The sequence below is a fragment of the Nerophis ophidion genome, linkage group LG07 (assembly GCF_033978795.1).
Source record: "Nerophis ophidion isolate RoL-2023_Sa linkage group LG07, RoL_Noph_v1.0, whole genome shotgun sequence".
In the NCBI taxonomy this organism is placed as follows: Eukaryota; Metazoa; Chordata; class Actinopteri; order Syngnathiformes; family Syngnathidae; genus Nerophis; species Nerophis ophidion.
Genome location: NC_084617.1, coordinates 15,436,017 through 15,462,418, shown reverse-complemented (window position 1 = coordinate 15,462,418; position 26,402 = coordinate 15,436,017). Strand labels below are relative to the sequence as shown.

The 26,402-nt window shown below is 40.7% G+C and overlaps 1 protein-coding gene across 3 annotated transcripts in view; it reads right to left on the bottom strand.

Moving 5' to 3' along the window:
- The window catches only part of LOC133555650 (SH3 and cysteine-rich domain-containing protein 2-like), a 90,779-nt gene that overhangs the window by 8,860 nt on the left and 55,517 nt on the right, over positions 1 to 26,402 (bottom strand). For 2 of the 3 annotated variants that reach the window (XR_009807350.1, XM_061904993.1), the window contains exons 6-9: positions 25,033 to 25,102; positions 17,840 to 17,913; positions 17,680 to 17,771; positions 1,824 to 1,875 (exon numbers count right to left, since the gene is read on the bottom strand). Coding sequence is in view for 2 of the 3 variants with exons in the window: in XM_061904993.1 (XP_061760977.1) it covers positions 1,824 to 1,875; positions 17,680 to 17,771; positions 17,840 to 17,913; positions 25,033 to 25,102 (288 nt within the window). In the remaining variant the exon portion in view is untranslated. The remainder of the gene's footprint in view (positions 1 to 1,823; positions 1,876 to 17,679; positions 17,772 to 17,839; positions 17,914 to 25,032; positions 25,103 to 26,402) is intronic. The other variant, XM_061904994.1, reaches the window with a different exon arrangement.

Below are 26,402 nucleotides of genomic sequence, written 5' to 3'. Positions count from 1 at the left end.
GCGTGTGGAGCACAGATGGCGTCCACAAAGTACATGCGTACATGACATGAAATGGTTGGTTATGGTTTAAATTCATATTCAACAATTGCGACAATGACTTTTTATTGTCAATATCGAGTTCAATTTTTGAATGATTTCTGCTGGCGGTGTGCCTTTGGATTTTTCCAATGAAAAAAATGTGCCAAAAGCTCAAAAAAGGTTGACAAACACTGGTATAGAGCTCGGCAGAGTAACCATGTTATTCTCTTCCATATCAGTAGGTAGCCAATAGCTTTCTAGACATCAGGAACATGGTTAATCATGATCACAATATGAAGACGACAGCGGGTAAAAAGGTATATAATCCTTAAAGCAAAAATAAACAAAAGTTGAGTGCCCCTGAAAAAAAAGACATTGAAGTTTAGGGAACGAAACTACAACTGAACTGGCTGCAAAGTGAACAAAAACAGAATGCTGGACGACAGCAAAGACTTACGGCGTGTGGAGCACAGATGGCGTCCACAAAGTACATGCGTACATGACATGAAATGGTTGGTTATGGTTTAAATTCGTATTCAACAATTGCGACAATGACTTTTTATTGTCAATATTGAGTTCAATTTTTGAATTATTTCTGCTGGCGGTGTGCCTTTGGATTTTTCCAATGAAAAAAATGTGCCAAAAGCTCAAAAAAAGTTGACAAACACTGGTCTAGAGCTCGGCAGAGTAATCATGTTATTCTCTTCCATATCAGTAGGTAGTCAATAGCTTTCTAGACATCAGGAACATGGTTTGTCATGATCACAATATGAAGACGACAGCGGCTAAAAAGGTATCTAATCCTTAAAGCAAAAATAAACAAAAGTTGAGTGCCCCTGAAAAAAAAGACATTGAAGTTTAGGGAACGAAACTACAACTGAACTGGGTGCTAAGTAAACAAAAACAGAATGCTGGACGACAGCAAAGACTTACGGCGTGTGGAGCACAGATGGCGTCCACAAAGTACATGCGTACATGACATGAAATGGTTGGTTATGGTTTAAATTCGTATTCAACAATTGCGACAATGACTTTTTATTGTCAATATCGAGTTCAATTTTTGAATGATTTCTGCTGGCGGTGTGCCTTTGGATTTTTCCAATGAAAAAAATGTGTCAAAAGCTCAAAAAAGGTTGACAAACACTGGTCTAGAGCTCGGCAGAGTAACCATGTTATTCTCTTCCATATCAGTAGGTAGCCAATAGCTTTCTAGACATACGGAACATGGTTTGTCATGATCACAATATGAAGACGACAGCGTCTAAAAAGGTATCTAATCCTTAAAGCAAAAATAAACAAAAGTTGAGTGCCCCTGAAAAAAAAGACATTGAAGTTTAGGGAACAAAACTACAACTGAACTGGCTGCAAAGTAAACAAAAACAGAATGCTGGACGACAGCAAAGACTTACGGCGTGTGGAGCACAGATGGCGTCCACAAAGTACATGCGTACATGACATGAAATGGTTGGTTATGGTTTAAATTCATATTCAACAATTGCGACAATGACTTTTAATGTCAATATCGAGTTCAATTTTTGAATGATTTCTGCTGGCGGTGTGCCTTTGGATTTTTCCAATGAAAAAAATGTGCCAAAAGCTCAAAAAAGGTTGAAAAACACTGCATTAGAGACTCAATAGAGAGCTGCAAGGTTTCTACGGTTCTAGTCTTTCAATTCATCTTCAGCGGACAAGTTTTTGTTGAGTTTGCATGCAGGCCGAGCAGGTGCTACCAACACAACGCCACATTCTAACACAGGCATATACCGTGATAGCACCACATCATACATATTTCATATCGCACCCACCTTCCACCACTCCTCGTTGGAGTCGTCAGTAACCTGCACTCGGTCGCCAGGACTGGAAGAGATAAGAGAGAAGAAAGGGAAAAGGACGCATGAAAGGAGGAAAAAGGACACCGGAGGAGACGAGAGTGGACTTTCTGATAAGGAGATGAAAGAGGCCACTTGAAGTGAGGATTGCTTGTCTCCTGAGATTTTTTTTATTCAGTAAGGTAAGGTTTCAAAAACATTGAAAACTCAAGTTTAACGTCTGAAGTCACCCCTGTGGTTTTAGAAAATCTGGAATTCAAAACAAATTTTGTTTCGGAACTTGAAAATGTGGACCACCATCAAGCATGAGACCTCACGTTCTGCTTATTTTTCTTTTTTTTTTGGGCGGCATAGCTCGTTTGGTAGAGTGGCCGTGCCTGCAACTTGAGGGTTGCAGGTTCGATTCCCGCGTGTGCCATCCTAGTTACTGCCGTTGTGTCCTTGGGCAAGACACTTTACCCACCTGCTCCCAGTGCCACCCACACTGGTTTAAATGTAACTTAGATATTGGGTGTCACTATGTAAAACGCTTTGAGTCACTTGAGAAAAGCGCTATATAAATATAATTCACTTCACTTTTTGTTTTTCTCGGCTCTGCATCCATAGCACGGCAAAACGGACACAGAATCCAATAATTTTTTGTACGAGATCACGGTCAAGGAGCAGACACACAAAGTGTACACTTCACATACACAGGTGACACATCCGAGTATCAATCAATCAATCAATCAATTAATCAATCAATCAAAGTTATATTATGTAGCCTTTAAAGGCCTACTGAAACCCACTACTACCGACCACGCAGTCTGATAGTTTATATATCAATGATGAAATATTAACATTGCAACACATGCCAATACGGCCTTTTTAGTTTACTAAATTACAATTTTAAATTTGCCGCAGAGTTTCTTGTTAAAAACGTCGCGGAATGATGACGTGTGTTTGTGACGTTATTGGTTGGAGGGGACACACTTGCTCAGCACCGCTTAAGGCTAAAAGTCGTCTCTTTTCATCGCATAATTACACAGTAATTTGGACATCTGTGTTGCTAAATATTTTGCAATTTGTTAAATTAATAATGGAGAAGTCAAAGTAGAAAGATGGAGATGGGAAGCTTTAGCCACACAAACACACGGTGTTTCCTTGTTTAAAATTCCCAGAGGTGAAACTTTACTATGGATCAGAGCGGTCAAGCGAACATGGTTCCCGACCACTTGTCAACCGGCAGGTTTTGGTGAGAAAATTGTGGTAAAATGTCGCCTCTTACCGCCGTCCATGCAGCTGCCGTGACTTCCTTCAGAGACTGGCGTCAACATACTCGTGGACACACCCCTCTGACTATCAGGTACTATTTAACTCACTAAAACACCAGCAACACAATAGAAAGATAAGGGATTTCCCAGAATGATTCCAGTAAGTGTGTCTAAAAACATCGGAATCGCTCCCAATGCAATTGCCTTCATTTTTTTTTTCTTTTTTTTTTTCTAGTCCTTCAATATCAATATCCTCCTCGCATTCTCTGAGAGACACTGGCGTTCACCACAGCCATCCGACTTTCAGGTATGACTTTACAATCTCACTAAAACACAATTTAAACAATAAAAAGATTAAGGGATCTTCCAGAATTATCCTAGTAAATGTCTCTAATTACATCTGAAACGGTCCCACTGCCGCCGCCTGGAGCCGTCGCTTTTTCTTTCTTTCTTTTTTTTTTTGTGCTTCACTCTAACTTTCCTCATCCACAAATCTTTCATCCTCGCTCAAGTTAATGGGGAAATTGTCGCTTTCTCGGTCCGAATAGCTCTTGAGGCTGAAGGCTCACATTATAAACAATGTGAGGATGTGAGGAGCCCTACAACCCGTGACGTCATCGTCTGCTACTTCCGGTAAAGGCAAGGCTTTTTTATTACTGACCAAAAGTTGCTAACTTTATCGTGGATGTTCTCTACTAAATCCTTTCAGCAAAAATATGGCAATATCGCGAAATGATCAAGTATGACACATAGAATGGTCCTGCTATCCCCGTTTAAATAAGAAAATCTCATTCCAGTAGGCCTTTAATTACAAGTGTCTCAAAGGGCTGCACAAGCCACAACAATCATCCTCGGCTCGGATCCCACATCAAGGGCAAGAAAAAACTCAGTCCAAAGGGACACAGACGCCGACAATGCCAAACACCCACGTGGGATCGATGGAAACTTTCAATCTTTTAAGTCATTTTTGAAAAATCAATCTTGTTATTGTTAATTTTGTGGTGAGTTTGTTCCGTTTTGCCAAACAAGAAAGTCATAAATCAAATAGTCTACAATTACCAAAGATTTCATTGTGCCCGATAATGAACTCATGACACAATCAACTTGTCTTTGAACACACAGCACATGAGCGAATGATGAGTATACTTACTCAACAGCCATACATGTCACACCTAGTGGTTAGAGCAGGGGTGTCAAACTCAGTTTAGATCGGGGGCCACACGGAGAAAAATCTACTCCCAGGTGGGCCGGACTGGTAAAACCACGGCACGATAACTTAAAAATAAAGACAACTTCAGATTGTCTTCTTTGTTTAAAAATACAACAAGCACATTCTAAAAATGTACAAATTATGTTTTTTTTTCATTTACATGTTGCGGTTTATAATATTCTATTTTTATTTGTTGTTATTAATACTTTCTGAATAAATTATGTAATAATGTTCATCAGTCGACACATTGGTGTTTATTTTTAATCTAATCATGATTCCAAATATTATATCAAAATCAAATTACAGGATGTTATTTATGTAGTTTGCTCATTTTCCTCGACTGATGTACTAACATGTGGTTTATTTTTTTTTTTACATATGGAGCATCATCTGAAAAGATACAAATAATTGCTATGGCGACATCTAGTGGACATATTTAGAAAAGCGGTTTCTTTCATTTAAAAATTTCAACCAATTTTTATACCGAGCGAACTCATCCCGCGGGCCGGATGAAACCGGTTCGCGGGCCTGATCCAACCCGCGGGCCATATGTTTGACACCCCTGAGATTGGTATGTTGTGAGTTCCAAACCCAGCCGAGTCATACCAAAGACTATAAAAATTGGACCCATTACCTCCCTGCTTGGCACTCAGCATCAAGGGTTGGAATTGGTTAAATCATCCAAAAATTATTCCCAAGCGCAGCCACTGCTGCTGCTCACTGCTCCCCTCACCTCCCAGGGGGTGATCAAGGGTGATGGGTCAAATGCAGGGAATAATTGTGCCACTCCTAGTGTGTGTGTGACAATCATTGGTACTTTAACTTTAACTACGAGTGGCAGTATGAACAATGCCAACACTGTTATAAACATGTGCCATATAGTGAACCCACACTAAACAACATCAATAAACATATTTTTGAAGAATATTTACACCGCAACACAACATAAATACTCCAGAACAAATCCCCAGAGTTCCCTGCAGCACCAACTCTTCGGGGACACTACAATATAAACAAACCCCATTGGTGGATCTACACCTGACACTAGCTGTAATGATACCACGCACAATAGCGAAACTAGTCATTACTACTATGATTACATCGATATTTTTTAACATCACAAAATGTTATTGTGTTTTTTTTTCAATTTATAATATGTCTCTGGAGACATGTGGACTTTGAATATGACCAATGTATGATCCTGTAACTACTTGGTATCGGATTGATACCTAAATTTGTGGTATCGTCCAAATGTAATGTAAAGTATCAAACAACAGAAGAATAAGTGATTTTTACATTTTAACAAAAGTGTAGATAAAACATGTTGAAATAGAAAATAACCAGCTATTAACAAAAAATTAATTTTCTCCCACTTGTCCTTAATAATGTTGAAAAAAATTGTCTTTTAAAACAACGTTGCAAAATAGTTGTATTCGTAAATTGAGAGGTTGATGTCCAACGTTGGATACATGTTGTTGGTTGGGAAATGACTATTAGAATAATTATGTATATATTATCATCATAACTATATGCTTAAGGGTCGTTACTATAAAGTATTGTCAATTCGTACTGAAGCGTTTTTTCTGTATTTGTGCAGAACTATTGCTTGCCTTTCGTTCCTATGAGTGTTCTGTCCAGATTCCGCATGCTGACTGCCAAGGCCAAACATTCTGTTCTGGGACCAGCACAAGAACAGACTGGGCGATAGCACCAAGTGTCAACATATTTGCATTTTTGTATTATCATATCTTGTGTCGAGTCCACTCCCCCCCTTTCCCTCAGTCACAATGATGTAATAGGGATTTCCCTAATAAATACAGGAGGCACGCGGGCTGTTCTTTAGAACGTTGTTTGGATCTGTAACTAGAGTACAGCCCAAAACACGTGTCTCCTCATGAGCTCTATTTAACCCTGTGTCTGCTTGGTTCCTTGGTTCTTGTCTGATTAATAGATGTCACCAGTGTAACGGCCCAAATTTCAAAGATCAAATCAACATCACAACATGACATTGAATAAACGTTGTCAAAAAGCATGTTGTTTGTGTTGTAGAATATTGGTTGGGAAATTACCAAAATTCAATAGTCACATCACCTACTCAGATGCCTAGTGTCCGCCCTGAGATCGGTAGGTTGGGAGTTCAAACCCCGGCCGAGTCATACCAAAGACTATAAAAAAATGGGACTCATTACCTCCCTGCTTGGCACTCAGCATCAAGGGTTGGAATTGGGGGTTAAATCACCATAAATGATTCCCGGGCGCTGCCACCGCTGCTGCCCACTGCTCCCCTCACTTCCCAGGGGGTGATCAAGGGGATGGGTCAAATGCAGAGGACAAATTTCACCACACCTAGTGTGTGTGACAATCATTGGTACTTTAACTTTAACTTAACATCAACGTCAGAACCCAACATTGATTAAACGTCGTCAAAAAGCATGTTGTTTCAACGTTATGTTGAGTTGCCCAATGTCAGGACCTAATTCAACAAGTTCCCAATGTTGTTTTAATGTCTTGTGCCAGCTAGGGGTACTTAAACACTGCAAACAGAAAAAAATAAAATTGAAAATAAATTGGGGTGGAGTGCCATCTCCGGGTTGGGGAGGAGACCCTGCCCCAAGTGGAGGAGCTCAAGTACCTAGGAGTCTTTTTCACGAATGAGGGAAAAGTGGATCGTGAGATCGACAGGCGGATCGGTGCGGCGTCTTCAGTAATGAGGACGCTGTATCGATCCGTTGTGGTGAAGAAGGAGCTGAGCCGGAAGGCAAAGTTCTCAATTTACCGGTCGATCTACGTTCCCATCCTCACCTGCGGTCATGAGCTGTGGGTTATGACCGAAAGGACAAGATCACGGGTACAAGGGGCCGAAATGAGTTTCCTCCGCCGGGTGGCGGGGCTCTCCCTTAGAGATAGGGTGAGAAGCGCTGCCATCTGAGGGGAGCTCAAAGTAAATTCGCTGCTCCTCCACATCGAGAGGACCCAGATGAGGTGGTTCGGGCTGAAAAGGCTGGGGAGAGGAAAGTCTGGGCTTCCCTGCGGAGGCTGCTGCCCCCGCGACCCGACCTCGGATAAGCAGAAGAAGATGGATGGATAAATTGGGGTTGCATATAATCAGCCTAAGAAGTTATACATACAACAACCAAAATAACAACCATGGTCAGTTGCGTCAACCATCTTGGATCATGATACAAATCAAATGTCCACTCTCGCGTTGTCAGCGCCACTGTGGGCATGTCCTGGAATGGAATGATATTTATTGTCATTGCACAAGTACAACAACATTTTGTTTTAAGCACAAAGCCGTTCTACATTACACAAACATTGCACAGGGTTACTGAACAGGAAAGCTGGGGGAGGATGAGTAAAAAAAAAAAAAAAAAGAAGTTGTTCTCAGACTGGGCTCTCACTGATGGAGTGAAGAAAAAAAAACTTGATAGCAAAGCACATATATATATATATATATATATTACAATATACAGTTCGAGACGAGGAAAATGGGATTGCGGGCATCCGGCCCGAAGCTGCTTCGTGTTCCAACATAGCATAAACATAACACAACCTTTGCCTCACTCCAGTAGGGGTGAGGCAAAGGTGTGGGTGTGTGCATACCCCCATTCTTGAGGGTGTTGTGTTGGCCTGGCATTACGAGCAAAGTTAAACTCCCAGGTGTTGTTGGAGGAAGGGAGGGATGTCAGAGCCGCTATCATTGCGATGTCCTCCTGGGGATGTTTTCAAAACAGCCTTTGTCTGTTGAAAGCAGCGTTAAAGGCCATTTGATGGAGTCCAATCGTTGCTGAGCATTGTTGTTTTCCAAACCAGCGGACAGATTACAGCCCGATCCATGCCTTCCAATACTGCGGGCAGCCTTTGAGCATCTTGAACAGCTGCCATCATCTTTCGAATTTGACGATACGCCAAAGCAATACCCAGCCCAATCAGCAGATGCCCTGCGATCACAGTTCCAAATAGATAGATGTCTTCCTTGTCCTCGACAGCAAGCACAGAGAGGCACGTGATTCTCCATCCCTCCCACGAGTCTCTCACGTACCCTGCATCAATAGTTCCGTCAGGGCAGCCAGGCTCCACCGAAGCACTTTTCCTTATCAATTGAGTCGAAAGTCCAGCTGATCAATTCCATGTTAGATGTTCAGATTTCGGAGGATAGCGCAGAGAAAGAGGCTTAGAAAAGTATGGAGAAGACAAGGCATATTGCCAAGCAGGCAGAAACAAAGAGGGAGGCAATGCGACCGCTTCCACCAAGTGCCAAGAGAGAAAGGCACGGTTAAGACACGGTTCGCTTCCGTTTTGGTCACCCTTGTGGGGCGCAACTTAGACTGTCTGTGGTTGCAGCTAAACCCATCTCAACACAACAGGTGGCAACTGTTGAAGGATGCTGATACGAGCAAAGTTAAACTCCCAAGTGTTGTTGGAGGAAGGGAGGGATGTCAGAGCCGCTATCACTGTGATGTCCTCCAGGGGATGTTTTCAGAACAGCCTTCGTCTGTTGAGAGCAGCGTCAAAGGCCATTTGAGGGAGTCGAATCATAGCTGAGCATTGTTGTTTTCCAAACCAGCGGACAGATCCTCACAGCCCGATCCATGCCTTCCAATGCTGCGGGCAGCCTTTGAGCATCTTGAACCGCTGCCATCGTCTTTCGAATTTGACGATACGCCAAAGCAATTCCCAGCCCAATCAGCAGATGCCCTGCGATCACAGTTCCAAATAGATAGATGTCTTCCTTGTCCTCGACAGCAAGCACAGAGAGGCACGGGATTCTCCATCCCTCCCACGAGTCTCTCACGTACACTGCAGCGATAGTTCCGTCAGGGCAGCCAGGCTCCCCCGAAGCACTTTTCCTTATCAATTGAGTCCAGAGTCCAGCTGATCAATTCCATGTTAGGTGTTGAGATTTCGGAGAATAGCCCAGAGAAAGAGGCTCAGAAAAGTATGGACAAGACAAGGCATATAGCCAAGCGGGCAGAAACAGAGAGGGAGGCAATGCGACCGCTTCCACCAGGTGCCAAGAGAGAAAGGCATGGTTAAGACACGGTTCGCTTCCGTTGTGGTCACCCCTGTGGAGCGCAACTTAGAGCGTCTGCGGTTGCAGCTAAACCCATCTCAACACAACAGGTGGCAACTGTTGAAGGATGCTGATATGTTTAAGAGTTATTCCTTTTTACATAGCCATGTTTAGATTAGCTAGTACTTTTCCTTTGTGTATTCTACCAGTCTCTCTTTGTCTTCAGAGGCCAGGTTAGTGTCGTAAACCATCGGAATGTGAAGACAACCCCCACGTCTCTCTCACCTTATGGTGTTGAGAGGAGGGGGAGGGGGGCAATCTTTTGTGTGAAAAGAGTGTGTTTTTCCCTTGGAATGCCAGATCAACTAGAGAAGCCGATATGAATGTATCGGTTAAGTTGACCTCCTAAAGCTTTGGTAAAACTTGAAAATATTCCAATTCTGTCTCGATGGTCCTTCTTACTCAGCATATATGTCATCAAAAGAACTTGGGATTGACCAGTAACTTAGATTCCCTGGGAGGAAGAACTGGTCCGACGCAACACAACGCTGCGTAGTTTAACTACAGTTCACAGTAGCGTTGCTCCTTTTTGTAGCAGTAGCAATTCTAGACCCATGCAAAATCAGGGGAGGTTGGTGTTAGGGACGGGGGATGGGTCAGATAAGGGCAAAACATTACAGGAGACAAGATAGGGCGGGTCACCAAAACTAGGAAGCAAAATAAATAGCCCACTGGCGTGGCAGAGAGTACATGATTCGAGGGTCTCTCCTGGGACGTGATCATGAGAGCATTTACTGCAGGGGTGTAAACGCAAACGGAGTGTAAAAAGATGTCAACCACTTTAGGAGGGCTTGCACTCCGGCTTAAACGGAGAATTTTGATGCACGGTTTGCGGCTTTTTTGTTGTTTAAATAACCATGTTTCTTCCAAGGTGTCAGGCTTCTCCTGGAAAGTTTGGCTATGTTTTAGTTGTTCCTCTGCGTTTGACTTCGTTTCTTGTTAGCGCTTTTATTTTGTCTTTATTTCCTGCTTGTTTCTCTGAGTGCTGTGTCCCCTCAGCTGTGGTTGATTGGCACCTGGCCACACCTGGTGTCAATCAGCCAGCTGCTATTTAGACCTGCTTTGTCCTCCAGTCAGGGCTGGATTATTGTCGCTCCTACCGGTTGATTGTCGTTACCACTTGTCATTGTGGTAAACTGTTCCTGTCAGTTGCTATCTCTATTTACAGATTGCTGTCTCCTAGCTCCTTGTTTTGTATTTCCAGTTTTTATGTTTACTGGTTCCTGTTTCCAGTTTTCCTGTCTCTTAGTTCTTGGTTTGTTTTACATATATTTTTGAAGATTAAATTATGTTTTCCCGCACAATGCCTGCCGTCTTCTCTGCATCTTGGGGTTCGTCACCAACTCAATGTGACACAAGGTGCATCAACAATCCATTTAAATTGACATTTTTTTAACATTTTATAAACGTTCCGTTTCGTTCCGGCTAACTTGAAAACCAGTAAGGGAGGAGGGCGACGATGGGAAAGATTCATTGCTGATGTCCGTGTCTCCTCTATTTAACAGCCATTAAAACAGGCCTGGGCAATTATTTTGACTTCGAGGACCACATTTAGTGAAAAGAAAATGTGTCCGGGGGCCGATATATCGATTTTTAGGAACACTAATACAAAACCTCACAATAATGTCTGATTGAATGCTAAAAACATTATGACAGACCGCCTTAAAAACGTAAAGGAAATTGACATTTTTCTACGAAGGATAAAACACTGAATATTGACAAAATATGAACGTCACACCCCCTTTCGGTCGACACATTTTAAAATCAAAAGAAACGCAACAAAAATGCAAGAAACAGTGACATATGAACACGAAGGGTACAAAATAAACCCACCTACTATCTGATATATCTGATACATCACTAAGCTTTAGAACTTTGTTGTGAAAGTCTCCTTCTGCGTCTGTGGAAATGCTTCCCGCCCACACTGCTTGGTGCCTCGTCTGAGCTGCTGTGACGTAGATTACCATAGTAACTAATTAGATGACCATCGTAACTAAGTAGAATACCATAGTAACTAATTAGATTACCATAGTAACAAGTTAGATTACCATAGTAACTAATTAGATGACCATAGTAACTGGTGTATCATCCAAAAGCGCAGATTCCAACTATTGAAATATTTTGTATAGTTCAAGACTTACGGACGACTGCACATCATAATGACAGCTGCACTTTCTATCTTAAAGATCTAAAAAAATTATTTGGGAATGTCCGGCGGGCCAGGTTGAAAAGCCGCATTTGGCCCCCGGGCCTTAATTTTCCCAGGTCTGCATTAAAAGATTAGAACCCATCCATCCATCCATTTTCTACCGCTTATTCCCTTTCGGGGTCGCGGGGGGCGCTGGCGCCTATCTCAGCTACAATCGGGCGGAAGGCGGGGTACACCCTGGACATGTCGCCACCTCATCACAGGGCCAACACAGATAGACAGACAACATTCACACTCACATTCACACACTAGGGCCAATTTAGTGTTGCCAATCAACCTATCCCCAGGTGCATGTCTTTGGAAGTGGGAGGAAGCCGGAGTACCTGGAGGGAACCCACACAGTCACGGGGAGAACATGCAAACTCCACACAGAAAGATCCCGAGCCTGGATTTGAACCCAGGACTGCAGGACCTTCGTATTGTGAGGCAGACGCACTAACCCCTCTGCCACCGTGAAGCCCAAGATTAGAACCCTCCCAATTATATCACACTATATACATCCATTCATACATTTTGATTACTTTAATTTACCTTCACGTAAAAAAACACACATTTTTAATGTGTAGCGACTTTTATTTTTTTTGTAGTAGTAGCGACTTCCTCCCGGTCAACTTCCTTGGCTTTAATTTTATCGCACTGCGCATTCAAGTGACGTCGAGACCACATTGGGGGCCACACTGGGGCCTGAGCTCGTTTACACGGGAGTCTGATTGTACTTGCCGTGTAAACAGTCAGCTGTAAAAAAAATCAGATCTAAAAAAAAACCAGATGTAAACATACAGTATTTCCTTTAATTGCCGTCGGGGCGCTAATTGATTTAAAATCTCTTCTCACTCCTGCGTTGACCAAAGGCATGCGGTAAAGGCAAGCATGCGCTAATTATTTTAAAACCTCTTCTCGCATTTACCAAAGGCATGCGGTGAATTTTGGCCTGCGCTTATAAATTTGAGTGTGATGTAAGGATACCATCATGAAAAGCACATTGAGTTTTTCTAGAATTGTATTTCTACAATGCGAATTTAAAAAAAAAGGCCCCCAGGCCACACTTTGAACACCCTTGCCTTAAGGCTTTGCAGTAATATATCCCAACTTTAATGCACTGTTAAAATGAAAGTGAATGACATCTATGATCCATAAAGTGCATGATGTGTGATGATCTGTGGATGATGTTGTGTTTAAATTTAGGATTTCCTTGTTTCTGTTTGAGCACCCCTGTTTGTGTTCCTCGTTGCCATGGGTGCTGATTATGTTCACCTGCCTCTGGTTAGTAGTGGAGACTAGAGAGCTATTTAGTCCTGCCTCTCGCCACGCTCTGAATGGCTGTTTTGTTTGCTTCATGCAACAAGAGACGTTGGTTTTTTGCTCCTTACTCTGCTAGTTTTTCTATAGCTTCCACGTTCCTATTTTTTGCATTCTTGCCTAGTGATGACTAACCCTTTTTCTTACCTGCACGCTGCATTCAAACGTCCATCTGCATCTTGGGGTAACGACCAGTGCATAACTATGCAACCCCAGCGTAACATAATGATTGCCATGTTTGTAAATTTTTGTTGCATCTGTACCATAATCCAGTTCAAAAGTTTTTCCATTTATATTCTACTTGCTCCTAGATTCCAGTGAGAACACAACCATCTGTGTTTGTGATGCAGCGCTAGTTCGAAAGTGTGTTTATGAGGGGCGGCTTACAAGGTGACGTCTGCAGCCGACCTGACCTGCATGACGATTAGACAGCCAGCAACTGTCGCCACTCTTATTTCTCTCAGCAAACTTTTCATGCATAAAAAAAAACCAGCAACAGAGTGGAGCCTCTGTCCTACATAGCAGTGTATCGCCCCAGTTGTGTATGATTTATCTCCTGGGGCTCTGCTCTCAATACTGGCCCACATCGCAAACACACCAAAAAAAAATGTCTACATGCTTAAAATGTCAATCAAACTTTTCATGATTAACTAGAATCGCACTCAGAGAGCATAAACACACAGACGTCGAAGCTTTTAACATAAACTTAAGGTAACATAATAGTAATAAATCAAATCAGCCCCAAAATCAAATCACTTGTCCTTCATCCCATTTCATTTCCTAAAAGTCTGATGTAAATTGGCCCATAGCTGGAATGTGTCATGTGTTTTTGATGATGTTCTGTTTAGTTATGTTCTGTTTTGTTTTTGACTCCATTAGTTCCTGTTCTTGCGCACCCTGGTTTGTTTTTGTTTCCATGACTACCAATCAGTTCACCTGTTCTCACGACTCACGCACCTGGTTCATTTGGACTCATGCACCCGTTGTCAATCACCACGTCACCATTTAAGCCTGCAGTTGCCAGGCAGTCAGGTTGGCGACATCACCATCTATCACCTTCTACTTACCCTCCACGCAACCTTGTTATCCATGCCGATGATCCCTGTTCCTTTTTCGCTTCAAGTAAATTTTCGTTATTCATGCCATAGTGCAAGTTTTTGTTTTATGACCATAGTTTTACCTTAGTGCAAGTTTTGTTCCTCCGTTGTGAGCGCCTTTCGTTTGTTCCTTTTTTGCGTTATTAATTAAAAGATGTCCTTATCTTCACGCCGTGTCCGTTCCAATCGCTTTGCACCATGGGAAAACAAACCACAGAATGGAGTGAACCCTCTCGTCAGTCATCAACCTTCAATGCTTCTCAATTATTGTCTGTTCCACACCCCACTGACAAAACGAAAGCATTTCGCGACACCTCCGCTCCCCACTCTCCGCCATGACTATAAATAGTATAATTTGTCTATAAAATTGTTATAAGTACACCTCTGCATAACATTGTTGTGACGCATGGGTCGCAGGCTGGCGTGTTCCCAATATGCAGAAAACAGGCTAGGCGGCATGCAGGTAAAAAGTTATTATATAGGGAAAAAAAACTAAAGACGAGAGCCGCTGGGAAAGGCTCTGCAAGCACCAGGAAGGCTCTGCTGAACAAAAATAAACTGATCAGGTTACAAAACAACAAAACGCAATGCTGGAGAACAGCAAAAAGTCACTCCATAGGTAGGGGATTCGTTCACATTCAATATATTCAATCACGACAAAGTCCAGACAGCAAATTGGTCCAAGACTTAACTTAAACAGTCCTGATTGAAGATACAATACAGGTACCGGGAACACCGCTCTAAGACAGGCGTGAAGGTGCAGCAGGAAACAAAAAAAAAGTGGAAATTACCAAAATAAGAGCGCAGGACAGGAACTATGCATTAAACATGGAAAAAAAAACACAAACTCAGAAATGACTTGTCATAACAATTGTAAATTGTAAATGTAACATTAAAGACAACAACAAAAACAAATATATAGATCAACTTCTAACAAATAATACCTTTATTACTATTGTTTTTAGTATGTAACAAATAATATTTAGTGTATTAATTTTCTTGAAAAGCAAAAAATTGTATCCTTTTATAACCTGTAAAAATGTTTGGACCAACTTAAGCCATTTAATGGAAAAAATAAAATAAATAAATTTGATAGGTTATACATTTAAATTGATCAGCAGGATTAACACAGGAGCATTATAAATACAACATTTTAACCTATAAAGCAAAAATTGTTAATTTTAGTTTTTTTTAATTTATTTTTTTTAACCAAAATTAGCACATTTTGTAGTGTGCAGCCTTTTACGGCAAGGTTGGAAGTACGATACCACACAATACTGATATAATATGTTCGCCGGAGTTACACACCAAGCACTCACTTTTTGAGAAGAACTGTTGTAGACACACACACACACACACACATTCTGGTTATCATTTGGAATGGGGACCAAGTTTTTGATCATCACTTGTGTGGACCACCCGTTCTACAGTTTGTGGAGGAATAAAAAAAAGTGAGGTTAAATGGCCACATTGAACTGAATCGCAAGATGGATCACAACATGGAAAAGCTTGCTGAAAATAAAAATTTAATTGAATTTGAAAGCACCCAGCATGGACGAATAGAACAGACAAGTCATTGTTTTGTCTGCTCGCAGAAAAAAAACATCCTAATCTATGATTTGACTCCCTCGAATGGCCTTGACGCTGTGGAAACAGGACCAGGCCGTTCTGAAAAACACCCCCGAGGACACCTCAATGATGGACACTTTTGACCTCTCTCCCTCATCAACGACACCTGGAGTCGAACTTTTGCAGATCGGCCTCAGTCTAAAAAAACATTACATCATCGCACCCAAGGCAATTGGGCATACACGCACCCAACCCCCCCACCGCCACCCCCACCCGACGCCATTCACCACCGCTTTTTCCCCTCGGGGTGACGGTCGGATGGCAGTGCTTCTAAGCACCGGTCGCCAACTCCCCGCCCCTCTGTTGCGAGTTCGTCGTGATTAAATGCAACGTGTTTATGTGTGCATTGCATGGAGGTTTTTTCCCCACTCCAGACTAGGCCCCCTTAGGAGCCCAGTCTAGATTGTATTTTTTTACTCATCTTTTTCCCCAGCGTTTTATCTTTTTCTCGTCTTTTACGGGGCGCCTCGTGACGACTACTTCTAAATTGCCAGAAATAGCCAATTTGCTCAATTTTCCTTTAATAAATAAATCTATATATATATAAAATAAATGGCTATTTCTGTCTGTCATTTCGTCGTACATTTTTTTTCCTTTTACAGAAGATTTTTTTTACAGAATAAATGATGAAAAAAAAAACACTTAATTGAACGGTTTAAAAGGGGAGAAAACAGGAAAAAAATGAAAATAAAATTTTGCAACATCATTTATCTTTAATTTCGACTCTTTAAAATTCAAAATTCAACCGAAAAAAAGAAGAGAAAAACTAACTAAATCAAATATTTTTGAAAAATTTAAAAAATAATTTATGGAGCATCATTTGTATTTTTTTACTGATTAAGATTAATTATAGAATATTGATGACATGTTTTAAATAGGTTAAAATCCAATCTGCATTTTGTTAGAATATATAACAAAATTGGACCAAACTATATTTCTAACAAAGACAAATCATTATTTCTTCTAGATTTTGAAATAAGATTTAAATTTGATTCTACAGATTTTCTAGATTTGCGAGAATAATTTTTTTGAATTTTAATCATAATAAGTTTGTAGAAATATTACACAAATATTCTTTGTCGAAAAAACAGAAGCTAAAATGAATAATTAAATTAAAATGCATTTATTATTCTTTACAATTAAAAAAAAAAAAAACTTGAACATTGATTTAAATTGTCAGAAAATAAGAGGAAGGAATTTAAGAGGTAAAAAGGTAAATGTGTTTAAAAATCCTAAAATCATTTTTAAGGTTGTATTTTTTTTCTCTAAAATTGTCTTTCTGAAAGTTATAAGAAGCAAAGTAAAAAAATACATGAATTTATTTTAACAAGTGAAGACCAAGTCTTTAAAATATTTTCTTAGATTTTCAAATTCTATTTGAGTTTTGTCTCTCTTAGAAATAAAAATGTCGAGCAAAGCGAGACCAGCTTGCAAGTAAATAAATACAATTTAAAAAATAGAGGCAGCTCACTGGTAAGTGCTGCTATTTGAGCTATTTTTAGAACAGGCCAGCGGGCGACTCATCTGGTCCTTACGGGATACCTGGTGCCTGCGGGCACCGCGTTGGTGACCCCTGCTGTATACTCTTTTTTCTTTTCTCATCTTGAACGGGTTTGTGCTGAAAACAAAGTTTCGTTGTACTTGTTCTATGACAATAAACACCTACCTACCTACCAACCTGGATGGTGGATGATCCATTTTGGCACGTTGAGGAGCTCACGCAGACATTTAAATGCGAGACGGACAAATGACGCCGCGCATTTTCTTCATCGTCGCTCTTTATTACCCCCCTGCTACTTTGAAATTGGACATTTCAGTCCTCCCCCCCCTGTGGTCTCACCAGACAACCCCTCCCGCCTCCTTCTTGAAATATCTTCCAGCATCTATACTGGGTCTTTATCTTACCCCCTGCTGGGAGCTCAGCTGTACGTGGGCACACTTTATAATTAGTCGTCCTAAAGGTGTCCTCTGCAGACACATTTAAAAAAAAAATAAAAAATGTTCATCCTGGCCTGAGCCAAAAACCGGATGACGCATTCAAGGCCCAGGTTGTTTACTCACTGCAGTTCCAGGTCGTTGTGCTCCTGAGGCAAGAAACTGTAAAGCGCCACGTAGGTGTGGATGGAGTGCACCTCGATGCGTTTGGGGGTCACCTGGACACGGAAAAGGAGGGCATTAGACGAATACGGACATGACGAATGGGCGAATTTACACACTTCACCTCGGCGGGGGTCTCAACTTGATTCTCATCTTCCTCTTTGTCCACCTCCACATCCTGTGCAGCCAAATCTGGACCTGGAAGTATATTTTTTTGTATAATTACTGTACTTAAAGGAAGCAAGGTGGGTAATTATGCACACATATAGCAGGTAAGGTTGTATTTTGTTCTCATGCCCCACTTAAAGCGTGAGTGAAGAATGCACTACCGACCTGATAAGTCCGAAAGAGAAAGAGATGATGCAGTATAGCGTTGGGAAGTGAAGTGAATTATATTTATATAGCGCTTTTTCTCTAGTGACTCAAAGCGCTTTACATAGTGAAACGCAATATTTATTTTTTACATTTAAACCAGTGTGGGTGGCACTGGGAGCAGGTGGGTAAAGTGTCTTGCCCAAGGACACAACGGCAGTGATTAGGATGGCGGAAGCAGGGATCGAAGTTGCTGGCACGGCTGCTCTACCAACCGAGCTATACCGCCCCGTTGTAACGATACTAATATTTTGCTACCGGTACTAAAATTATTTCGGTACTTTTTTCTAAATAAAGGGGATCACAAAAAATTTGCATTATTGGCTTTATTTCAATAAAAAATCTTAGGGTATATTAAAGGCCTACTGAAACCCACTACTACAGACCACGCAGTCTGATAGTTTATATATCAATGATGAAATATTAACATTGCAACACATGCCAATACGGCCTTTTTAGTTTACTAAATTGCAATTTTAAATTTCCCGCGAAGTGTCGTGTTGAAACGTTGTGCTATGATGACGCGTGCGTTTGACGTCTCGGGTTGTAGCGGACATTATTTTCCAGCCCGATCCAAGCTATAAGTAGTTGTCAGGCTTGGACTTGGATTTGGTTTACTCCTTGGATGCAGAGAGGATACGGGACAAGCCAAGCGAGAGTGTAAGTACATGGTTTATTTGAATACTAAATACAAAAATAATCAAACTAAGGGCGCTCACAAAGAGGTACAAAATTTGGCTACAAAAAAACAAACAGGAAAACAAAACACCTGCTCGATGGCATGAAAGACGATAAACTATAAACTTAAACTTGCACTGTGGCAGAACTATGAACAACTAAAACAAAAACACTTACTGCGACCGAAACAAGGGGCATGGATAGCAGGGTGCGTAGCAGGTAATCTTGAAGGCATGAAGCAGAATGCAAATAGCAAAGTTCCCAGAATGATGAACAGAAAGCAAATGACTTAAGTACTGGCTGTGGTAATAGAAAACAGGTGTGAGAGGCTGAGGATCGGGGCGCGACTTAAGGGGACCAGGTGGAAGCTAATAGGTTGGCATGGAAAGAAACAAAACCAGGAAGTGCAAAACGTGACTGAATGTCCAAAATCAAAACATAACATAACAAAGCAAAACTTGATCCATAGGTGTGACAGTAGTCAGCTTTAATCGAATAATTACAGAGTATTCTGGACATCTGTGTTGCTGAATCTTTTGCAATTTGTTCAATTAATAATGAAGAAGTCAAAGTAGAAAGATGGGGGTGGGAAGCTTTTAGCCTTTAGCTACAAAAACACAGCCGGTGTTTTCTTGTTTAAAATTCCCGAAGATGAAGCTTTACTATGGATCAGAGCGGTCAAGCGAACATGGACATGTCAACCGGCAGTTTTCGGTGAGAAAATCGTGGTAATAAGTCGCCTCTTACCGGAGACATCAGCGGAGCTTCCGTCCTGCTGCAGCTGCCGTGACTTCCCTCAGAGACTCTGGCTTCTACACACCCGTGGCCACACCCCTCTGACTTTCAGGTACTATTTAATCTCACTAAAACACTAGCAACACAATAGGCAGCTAAGGGATTTTCCAGAATTATCCTAGTAAATGTGTCTAAAAACATCTAAATCGCTCCCACTGCAATTGCCCTTTTCTTTTTTTTTTCTTCTTTTTTTTCTAGTACTTCACTCTAAATTTCTTCATCCACGAATCTTTCATCCTCGTTCATATTAATGGGGAATGGGGATGTGAGGAGCCCTACAACCCGTGACGTCACGCGCACATCGTCTGTTACTTCCAGTAAAGGCAAGGCTTTTTTATTAGCGACCAAAAGTTGCAAACTTTATCGTGGATGTTCTCTACCAAATCTTTACAGCAAAAATATGGCAATATCACGAAATGATCAAGATAGAATGGACCTGCTATCCCCGTTTAAATAAGAAAATCTCATTTCAATAGGCCTTTAAACATATGTTTCTTATTGCAGTTAAGTCCTTAAATAAAATAGTGAACATACAAGAAAACTTGTCTTTTAGTAGTAAGCAAACAAACAAAGGCTCATAATTAGTCTGCTGACGTATGCAGTTACATACTGGATCATTTTCCATTCTATTATTTTGTTAATAATATTAAGGACAAATGGTAGAAAATGAATTATTAACCTACTTGTTCATGTACTGTTAATATCTGCTTACTTTCTCTTTTAACATGTTCTATCTACACTTCTGTTAAAATGTAATAATCACTTATTCTTCTGTTGTTTGATACTTTACATTAGTTTTGGATGATACCACAAATTACGGTATCAATCCGATACCAAGTAGTTACAGGATCATACATTGGTCATATTCAAAATCCTCATGTGTCCAGCGACATATTTCATGAGTTTATAAACATAATATGAATTTTTTAAAAATGAAAGAAGATGTTGTGATGCCAAAAAAAATCGACGTAATCATGGTAGTATCGACTAGATACGTGCTTGTACTTGGTATCATTACAGTGGATGTTAGGTGTAGAGCCACCAATATACTTGCCAACCTTGAGACCTCCGATTTTGGGAGGTGGGGGGGCGTGGTCAAGGGTGGGGCAGAGGTGTGGTTGGGGTGTGTGGTTAGGGCGGGGGGCATGGTTAATAGGGTAGTATAATTCACCAACTCGAGTATTTCATATATATACATATATATATATATATATATATATGCATTAAATACTTGACTTTCAGTCAATTCTAGCAATATATTTATTTTATTATACATATATAAATAAAAGAAATAGATGAATTACAGACGGCACCTATCAAATACGCAGTAATAAAAACACAGTTGTTCTACTAACTGTACTGTGCTTGCTGGTTACTAAAAAAAAGACAGCAACACTTAACTTTCACTATTTGAGTAACCTTTGTTCTGCCATTTGCGTACTGGCGAGAGTCATTTGCCGTCAGGTGCGCAACACCACGTAAATCGTTGGCCAATCAAAAAGCAACCCCATAACGCTATAGCCAACATTCACCAGGAGATGGCGACAGACAACATAGAAACACTCTATTACAGACGGCGTCGCCATGGCTGTAACTTCCTCGTTCTTCTGCTTCGTCTACTTGTGTGTGCAGTTTTTTATTAAAATCCGTAGATGTAACGTGATTGGCCAGGCAAGCTGTCCCCACTCAGGTCCGCATGGAGCTCGAGGGGGCGTGGCCTCCAGCTCCGCTGAATTTCGGGAGATTTTCGGGAGAAAATTTCCTCCGGGAGGTTTTCGGGAGAGGCACTGAATTTCGGGAGTCTCCTGGAAAATCCGGGAGGGTTGGCAAGTATGGCCACCAATGACGTTTGTTTACATTTTGATGCCGGTGAGCTTCGGTGTGTAGTGAAGCATGTTTAGCTACTCCTCGTCCTGCAGGGATGATACTTGTAAGAAACGTACTTCATTTGTCGCCATGGAGACCAGCATTAGTGAATTAAAAGTTGCTAAAACACTGCCGACGGCGCATGGATGTTAGCCGCTAGCTAACTAGCCATGTCTTACAGCACCTCTTCCTGGGGGCGTGTCAGTGTTATAACTTCACCTTTATCTTTAGTTTTTAAGCCAAAATGCGTCCATTCTCCCTTTTCTGTCCAGCAATGACACGACGTGACTTCAACGTAGTCGCGGGACCAGTACGTTTCAGAGACGGTGTCATACCGAAAATGATTCATTAGTATCGCGGTACTTTACTAATACCGGTATACTGTAAAACCCTATTGCAGTATTATTGTCAGGCTTGTCCCCGACACTTTGGCTATGTTTTAGTTTTTCCTCTGTGTTTGTCCTTATTTCATGTCAGTTTCCTGCTTATCTTCCTGAGCGCTGTTTCCCCTCTGCTGCGGCTGATTGGCACCTGGCCACACCTGGTGTCAATCAGCCAGCTGCTATTTAAACCTGCCTTGCCATCCAGTCTGTGCTGGTGTATTGCCATGACGACTTGTCATCGTCGCTACTACCTGTCGTTACTACTTGTCCTTGTCGCTGTCGTCATAGCGGTAAGCTGTTCCCGATAGCTATTTGTAGTTTGCTGTCTCCTAGGTTTGTATTTTCCTGTTAGCCAAATCCTGTTAGCCACTATTTCCAGTTTTTCTGTTTTCTGGTTCCTGTTCCTAGTTCCTGGTTTGTTTGGTTTTCTTTATTGTGGACATTAAATCATGTTTTCCTGGACAAAGCCTGCCATCTCTGCATCTTGGGGTTCGTCACCAAGACCACGTGACAATTATCTGCTCATAGAGGCTCATAGTGGTTGTTTGAGGACACTGCAGCTGGTCCTGGATAGTCCCATTGCTTAATGCTTCAGTCTAGTCTTGTACAGTATACCGGTACTGGTATAGTATCGCTGTACTAATGAATCAAAAACCGTACTATACTTAGGGTTGGGTATCGAGTATCAAGTATCGATTGGAACCGGGACTAACTTTCCGATTCTCCCGGTATCGTTCAAAAGTTTAAATTCCGATTCCTAGTTTCGATACCCAGTCCGCCGACCGGAAAAAAAATATGTCCGCCGACCCGGAAGAAGAAGCTGTTGAACACCAACGAAGAAGCCCCCACCGCCGGAAGTGTTAGCATAGCCGTGCCCATGTAGCCAAACCTATGTAGCCGAGCGAGTCAGTCAAGCATGGATAGCGGTCGTCGGCGGTCGAAAGTGTGGCTTTATTTTACAAAAAAAAAATGAAATATTGGCCAAATGCAACACGTGCGACAGGACTGTTTCGTGCTTAGAAGGGTGCACGTCGAACATGATGAAGCACCTCCGAGTTCATGGAGTACAAATAAATGCGTGTCCCGTCCTTGACGCGCTGCGCCGACCGTCCTCCTCTGCCTCTTCCTCTGGCCCCGGCTCCGACGCCCAGCCTGGCACCTCGGTGACTGCACTGCCGTCCGAATCCAGTAAGTAAAACAATATATATGCAATAAATAATGTGTTTTGCGCCAACGTTGAGGCAGCTAAAAAATTATCCCGCGTATTTTTTCATAGACAATTTACAACCATGCTAGCCAGGTTCCGCGATGTGCTCAGCGTATTACGTTCACCGTAGCGGCAATGGGGAAGATGTCACAGACGGAAGAGTTTTTTTTGACCCTGCCTTTTTATTTTATTTTATTTTATTTTTTTTTAAAAGAAAGAATCGCAATCGAGAATTGTTAGTAATCGGAATCGAAACAAAGAATCGGAATCGTTCGAATTCAAACGATACCCAACCTTAACTATACTCCGTTTGAAAATTACCGGTTTCCTGGCATGACGGTGCATCGTCACGTCATGACTTTGCTGGTTTTACGAGCAAAGTAGCATGTTTGGCAGCGCACAATCACGAAGTACTTACAAGCAGACACAGTGTGTTGACAGAAAAGGGAGAACGGATGCATTTTGACCTAAAAACTAACAATAAAGGTGAAGTTATAACACGGAAACGCCCTCAGCAAGAGGTGCTTTCAGACTTGGCTAGCTAGCTAGCGGCTAAAGTCCATTCGTAGTGGGCAGTGCTTTAACTACTTCTAAATCACTAATCCTCGCCTCCATGGCGACAAATGAAGTAAGTTTCTTACAAGTATCATCCCTGCAGGACGAGGAATAGCTAAACATGTTTCACTTCACATCGTAGGAGAATACGATAGCTAACCGCTAACAGCAAGCTAGCACCCTGGATGTAAACAAATGCCATGGATGGATCTACACCTAACATCCACTGTAATGATACCAAGTACAATAGCGTATATAGTAGACACTACTATGATTACATCAATATTTTTTATTGTTGCAAAATCTTTTTTCCTTTTATTTAAAATTCATATTATATTTATAAAATCAGGAAATATGTCCCTGGGCACATGAGGACTTTGAATAACACCAATGTATGATCCTGTAACAACTTGGTATCATCCAAAACTAATGTGAAGTATCAAACAACAAAAGAATAAGTGATTATTACATTTTAACAGAAGTGTAGATGGAATATGTTAAAAGAGAAAGTAAGCAGATATTAACAGTAAATAAACAAGTGGTTTAATAAAAATTTGTATAGCTTGTCCCTCATAATTTTGGCAAAATAGAATGATAACTGACACAATATGTTACTGCATACATAAGCAGCAAAATTAGGAGCCTTTGTTTGTTTACTTATTAATAAAAGACAAGTCGTCTTGTATGTTCACTATTTTATTTAAGGACAAAGTTGCAATGAGAAACATGTTTAATGAACCCTAATATTTTTTGTTAAAATAAAGCCAATAATTGTTATGATCCGCCGCCCGGATCATCTATTGTTTAGTTTTTTTGAGTACTTTTGTGTTTCCTGTTTGTTTTTGGACTCTTCCGATCCCTGGTTTGTCTCTTCCTTGTTTTATCTTGTTACCATGGTTTCACATTTGTTCCACCTGCTCTTGTTTTTGATGCGCACCTGTGTTTTCATTATTAGTTTGGTATTTAAGCCTGCCTTCGACCTCAGTTCAGTCTTGATCCGTTGTTTGCTCCATGCAACACTCACGCTGGTATTTTCTCTTATGTCTTTACTTGTGCTAAGTCTCGCTTCTTGTGCACTCGGCACGCTTATTTTGGACTTTGACTCAGTGCTAAGTGTTAGCCTTGCTTCCCGTGCGTTCGGCATGCTTTTCGTTTTTTCTTTTTGTACTAGTGTTATTTTATTTTTGTATCAAAACAAGCTCTTACCTGCAATTCCTGCCTGTCTGGTCCTTATGCATCTTGGGGTGACTCAACACGCAACCCCAATGCGTTTCCAACGCGACAAATAATGCCATTTTTATGGTCCCCTTTATTTAGAAAAGTACCAAAAAGTATCAATATGTATATGTATATTGGTATCGGGACAACACTACTTCAGTCACACGCAGGATTCTCACAGGAATGAGGCAAAAATACAACCTTACCAACCGTATGTGCGTTTAAAGAGATGTGTGTGTTTACCCGCTGTTTCCGGAGGGATCTCCTCTTCCATGCTGGACTGCCTCACCTGGCTCTCCTCGCTCACCTCACCCTTATCAATACAAAGTACAGGTGTGTTGATTGGGGATTTGGACCGACACACACACACAAAAAAAATCTGTTTTTATTTTCAAGGATGCAAAGTATAAATCATCGCTACACGTTAGTGACCCTCCAGACCATTGGGGGGCAGCACAATAAAAGCAGGTCCTGGAAAATGCCGGTTTAGAGTAGAGGTGTCCAAATTGTGGCCTGCAGCTGATTTCTTTTAACGTTCTAATAATGTGATTACAAAAAAGACATTAAAAAGTGAAATAAAAGTAAAAAGTAAAAGTAGCAATGTTGACTCTAATAACACAAATCTGCCCTGCAGGTAGTTTTTGTTTTTTAAGCTCTCATTGCTCAAAAAAATAATAAACAAAACAAATGTTGTTATAAATTATTCATCTATTCAAGGCTCCAATTACTTATAATCAAATATTGCACTTTGAAATATTTTTGGAGGAAATAATGCATGTTTTGACAAAAAAAACAACATTTTCTTTGACTAAAAGGGCATAAAACAAACACAAAAAATAAACATACAATCTACAAATAGAGCATTGATTTGTAAACTGTGTCAAATAATCACTTAATTAAATATTCACACACAGTGTTACTGTTCAAACTGTGTGTAATGTTACAGTGGCCAACAATATAAATATAAAACCTCTGCCTTGTTTCTCATGAATATTCAGGCCTACTACGCCAGAGGTCACCAACGCGGTGCCCATAAGAACCAGATGAGTTGCCCGCTGGCCTGTTCTAAAAATAGCTCAAATAGCAGCACTTACCCGTGAGCTGCCTCTATTTTTTAAATTTTATTTATTTACTAGCAAGCTGGTCTCGCTTTGCTCGACATTTTTAATTCTAGGAGAGACAAAACTCAAATAGAATTTGAAAATCCCCAAAAATATTTTAAAGACTTGGTCTTCACTTGTTGAAATAAATTAATTTATTTTTTAACTTTGCTTCTTATAACTTTCAGAAAGATAATTTTAGAGAAAAAAACACAACCTTAAAAATTATTTTAAGATTTTTAAACACATATTCCTTTTACCTTTTAAATTATTTCCTCTTCTTTCCTGACAATTTAAATCAATGTTCATATAAATTCTTTTTTTTTATTGTAAAGAATAATAAATACATTTTAATTCAATTCTTTATTTTAACTTCTGTTTTTTTGACGAAGAATATTTGTGAAATATTTCTTCAAACTTATTATGATTAAAATTAAAAAAAAATATTCTGGCAAATCTAGAATATCTTTAGAATCAAATTTAAATCTTATTTCAAAGTATTTTGAATTTCTT